This window comes from Medicago sativa, chromosome 2, assembly GCF_051527215.1.
Source record: "Medicago sativa cultivar Bolivia chromosome 2, Bolivia_mono, whole genome shotgun sequence".
NCBI classification, from domain to species: domain Eukaryota; kingdom Viridiplantae; phylum Streptophyta; class Magnoliopsida; order Fabales; family Fabaceae; genus Medicago; species Medicago sativa.
In genome coordinates this window covers 51,210,448-51,215,471 of record NC_140750.1, presented here as the reverse complement: position 1 = coordinate 51,215,471, position 5,024 = coordinate 51,210,448, and the positions used below count along the sequence as shown (strand labels likewise).

At 33.0% G+C, this 5,024-nt stretch overlaps 1 protein-coding gene across 1 annotated transcript; it reads left to right on the top strand.

Annotated features, from left to right (window-relative positions):
• The first annotated feature begins 226 nt into the window (after nt 1-226).
• LOC146948669 (cytochrome P450 714C2-like) lies at nt 227-5,024 on the top strand. The gene is made up of 5 exons (XM_085741460.1): nt 227-602; nt 2,343-2,569; nt 2,845-3,095; nt 3,468-3,882; nt 4,457-5,024. The coding sequence occupies exons 1-5, from the start codon at nt 305-307 to the stop codon at nt 4,898-4,900; spliced, it is 1,635 nt and encodes a 544-aa protein (XP_085597586.1). The 5' UTR covers nt 227-304; the 3' UTR covers nt 4,901-5,024.

The window sequence follows — 5,024 nt, the reverse complement described above, 5'->3', positions numbered from 1 at the left end:
GCATTTGTTCAGAAAATATATTAAGTTCCATTTTAAAAAAAATTACCCCCATTTCCAAACATTTTTAATAAAATTCCAGTTTAATAATTTTTTATGATTAATTTTACTTTGGAAGCTTCTATTACTTGTCAAGTGGAGCCTATCACAAGTGCTTTGTATTCAAATGTGTGAAAAAAAGAAAAAAATTGCTATTATAAATACCCAAGTCAAGGACACTTGTCAAATAGAAAAAGTGTATAAAGCTTGAGAGTATAAATCAAACATTTCAGTGTGAGCAGAAAGAGAGATAGAGAGGGGTGATATCATGGAATCCCAATACCAGTGGCTGACTTCAGAGAAAGTGATGAACAAATTATACTGGACAGTGGGCATGCTAGTGATAACCAGTGTAATAATATTGTTGGAGAAAGTGTTGCTGAAGCCACGAAGGATTCGATCGGTGCTTGAAAAACAAGGTATCAAAGGACCAAAGCCTTCTTTCCCATTTGGTAACATTTCTGAGATGCAACAGATTCGTCCCCAACCTCCTGCTGGTGCTGATTCAACTGAGGAATGGGTTTATTCCTTGTTCCCATATTTTGAAACCTGGAAACAACGCTACGGTAAAATTATGAAATTTTTGTTTATTTTCATTTGATCATATCATTTTTTAAGAACTTGAAGTACTCCCTCCGGCCAAACTGATACATCAATTATTCAATAAACCTAAAAAATTATTTTTTCGTTTTGTAAATGTGATCGGAGTGAGTATGTTTTTTTTCTTCTCTTTTGAGCAAGATACTCACAAGTCACATCGGATTCAATTTTACTTTTGTTTTGAGTTAGGAAGGTAATATCTAAATCCATTCAAATCAAAATCACAATCCAATCTAAAGAAGTTTAACGGCGTGTTTGGTAACGCGTACAAACATCCAATCTCGTGTTACGATGCCGTTCTCACCGCAATTTTATTAAGCTACCTATTTGAGCTTCACAATAAACGCAAGGTTGCGTTTACACCACCGCTGCACCAAACACTCACGAAATCAACATGAAATTTAATACTATTGGATATCTTTTTGTGAAAATAGTTTTGATATGAACAAATCTCAAATCTTTTTTCAAAGTCAAATCAAACCTCATATAATTTTTTTTTTCAAAGTCAAATCAAACCGCATATAAATTTTAGTAGTTTTTTTTTTTAAATGATATAAATTTTAGTAGCTTTTTTTTAATATAAAGTATTTTTTTTGAAGAAGTTAAATTAGCCCCCCCAGAATAACCAATGTACTTGATCTATAAATGTTACCAGATACATTTAATTATTCAATAAATTTTACTTTTTGTTTATAAATGTGATCGGAGTGAGTATGTTTTTTTCTTTTGAGCAAGATACTCACAAGTCACATCGGATTCAATTTTACTTTTGTTTTGAGTCAGGATGGTAATATCTAAATCCATTCAAATCAAAATTGCAATCCGATCTAAACAAGTTTAATGACATGTTTGGTAACGCGCACAAACAATCAATCTCCTGTTACTATGCCGTTCTCATCGCAATTTTATTAAGCTACCTATTTACTAAACGCTAGGTTATGTTTACACCACCGCTGCACCAAACACTCACTAAATCAACATGAAATATAATACTATTGGATATCTTTTTGTGAAAATAGTTTAGATCTGAAAAAGTCTCAAATCTTTTTTCAAAGTCAAATCAAACCGCATATAAATTTTAGGTAGTTATTTTTTAATATGAAGTATTGTTTACGAAGAAGCTAAAGTCAAATCAAACCGCATATAAATTTTAGTAGTTATTTTTTAATATGAAGTATTGTTTACGAAGAAGCTAAATTTGCCCTTTCAAAGTCAAATCAAACGTTTACGAAGAAGCTAAATTTGCCCTTTCAAAGTCAAATCAAATCAAAGTCAAATCAAACGTTTACGAAGAAGCTAAATTTGCCCTTTCAAAGTCAAATCAAACCGCATATAATTTTTGTAGTTATTTTTTAATATGATAAAGTATTTTTTATGAAGAAGCTAAATTTGTCCACCCAATAACCTTACGCTTTGCCCACCCAAATTGACACCGGAGAGAATCGAACCTGAGACCTCGAGGAGAAGCGCACTCTCAAGGTCTCAAGCCAATACCACCCAAATTCCTTATATAATGTTGTGAACTAAAGAAAATATACATAAGTTCCAAAAACTTAAAATTCATAAATCATTTTAATTTTTTGTTAAATTGACCAAGGTGTCTTGCTTTACCACCGTACCAAAAATTTAAAATAATGATTCACATTTTGTTTTTAATTTTCTCTCATAGTAAACCTTGTTGTTTTGTTAACAAATATGATCATTAGGCTCATTGTATACGTACTCCACCGGAATCAAGCAACATCTTTACGTGGAGAAGGGTGAACTAATAAAAGATATGAGCGTTGTTATGTCACCCGATCTTGGTAGGGTTGAGTATCTAAACAAAGCTTTGGATCCGATGCTAGGAGATGGCATCCTCAGAGCCAATGGAAAATCATGGATCTTCCAAAGGAATCTTATTATGGCTGAGTTATTCATGAGCAAAGTTAAGGTTAGTATATGCTATCTTGTTTTTTTTGTCAAGCAGTTTCAGAGACTATAAATTCATCTTTTTAAGAATAAGTGGAGAACTCGGGGTTTGAAGTCTAGACATGCATATCGCAATGTCTTTACCGACCGAGCTATGTTCACTGCAACATTATATGTTGTCTTTATTCCTTATCATTATCATTATACTTATTATTATCAGAATTATATTTCAAAGTTTCTTTTAAGGAAAGAATTATATTTCAAAGTTGTTATTTTACTTTTGTTTATTTTTTGTAGAATATGTTAGGTTATATGGAAGAATCTGCTTTGGAAATTGTCAAAAAATGGGAGAGGTGTATCACAGAAAGCAAAGAAAGCATTGCAGAGATAGTGATTGAAAGTGACCTGAAAGTTCTTTCAGAGGATATTATTTCAAAAGCATGTTTTGGAAGTGATTATACACAAGGAAAACATATTTTTGAAAGATTGAATGCTATTCAAGCAAAACTTTCGAAGACTAGCACTCTTTTGGGATTTCTAAACCTAAGGTAATTTATTCCACAAATTAATCAATACTATCTTATATTATATAAAAAATGTTCCATGTACACCCACTTTTTCATACATCCATGACACCTGATTATTCATGTGCAAAAATGTGATTTATTCGGTTGATTAGATGGTTAATTCAAATTGCACCGAATATTATGGTTAAATCATGTAGTTGAATTAACCTAAATTTTGACTGTGAATTTAATTATTTAATTAGCCGTATACTTAACTAATTTACCACATTTTGGAATGTGATTAACCAGTGTCGTGCCAGTGTACAAGAAGTGGGTGTCTATGTTTCATTACTGATATTATATTGCACCATGTGATAAGTTAATCAATTAATGATTTATATGATACTTTTCTAGTTTTCTTCCCAATAAGGACCGTAGAGAGATGTGGAGAATGAAGAAAGAGGTGGATGTGTTGATAATGAATATCATCCGTGATCGCGAAATTGAAAACCAAAAGAACAATAACAATAAGAAACACAATGATCTATTACAAAAAATAATAGAAGGTGTTGCCAATGAGAAACTTTTAAATGCTAGTGGAAAGGGTACTTTGAAAGCAGGGCATGACATGAACCAACTGATCATAGATATCTGCAAAAGTATCTACTTTGCTGGTTCTGAGTCCACTGCTCTTTCAGTAGTTTGGGCAATGTATCTCCTTGCGGTTTATCCGGAATGGCAACAACGAATTCGAACTGAGATTTCGGAGACCTTTGGTAATCTGCCTCCTTCTTTTACTGATATCACCAAACTTAACCAGCTGAAAAAGGTTAGTACATCCTTTCTCAATCCCTCTTCATGAAAACAAACACATTTACAATTTAGATGTTGTGTTAATACTAATTTTTATGAGTTGACCATCTACGGTTACACTCCAGTCTTGAGCGTGAGGGGTGTTGAAAATCCTACATTGCATATGACATGATCTGAATGTATAGTATCCCTTATATCGAATTCCATATCTTGTTTCCTGTATATAATCAACACTTTTCAATACTCTTTATTATATAGTTCCACTCAATAACATGAGGTATGATATTGTAGCATTTCATGCATGTCACTAGGGCAACCTTGCTAGGGTTGTCGAATCTCTAAGGCGATTATGGCGGTTGTCTTAGGCCCATGACTTTATGTTTAATCAATATTATGGCCTTGGACTTTATTTTGGGAGTTGAAATTTCTTCATTGAACTTAAACTCCAATAAATGTGAAATCAAAATATGCATTGAGAGTGTTTTGCAGGAGTTTTAAATTCATTACTTCTCTTTGTACATTACTTCTCTTTGTAATACCATTAAAAATCTCAAAATTTGAAACTAATGAAGATGTTTTATGTTGTGTAGCTACAAATGGTGATTCTTGAGGCTATGCGTATTTATGGGCCTGCAGTGACGAACTCAAGGGAAACTTTTGCTGAGATGAAGATCGGAAACTTAGTTCTCCCCAAAGGACTCTACATATGGATGTTCGTCCCATTGCTACATCGCGACACTGATAATTGGGGTCCGGATGCTACAGAATTCAAGCCAGAAAGATTTGCTAATGGTCTTTCTGGAGCTTGTAAGTATCCTCAAGCTTATCTACCATTTGGATATGGGAGTCGACATTGCTTAGGCCAAAACTTTACCTTGACAGAAATTAAGATTGTTCTTGGTCTTCTTGTCTATAATTTCGAGTTCAAGCTGTCACCAAATTATGTCCATTGCCCCGTGTCCAATTTGCTGTTGGTACCAAAATATGGTGTGAAGCTTCTTGTTAGCAAGGTTGACCATAACAAAGGGAAATGATCATGGTTATGTTATGCTCCTAGTGTTGTTTCAAATCATGATCAATAAATTGTAGTGACTTTGTTGGTTTGAACTGATTTCAATAATACACATCCATAATATATCTTATGGATTTTATTCTAAA

What these genes read in the sequence shown, in the direction of transcription:
- LOC146948669 (XM_085741460.1), top strand. Translation starts at nt 305, where the DNA reads ATGGAATCCCAATACCAGTGGCTGACTTCAGAGAAAGTGATGAACAAA. An exon ending in TATTCATGAGCAAAGTTAAG is followed by an intron (nt 2,570 to 2,844) that starts GTTAGTATATGC and finishes TATTTTTTGTAG; the next exon opens with AATATGTTAGGTTATATGGA. An exon ending in AACTTAACCAGCTGAAAAAG is followed by an intron (nt 3,883 to 4,456) that starts GTTAGTACATCC and finishes TATGTTGTGTAG; the next exon opens with CTACAAATGGTGATTCTTGA.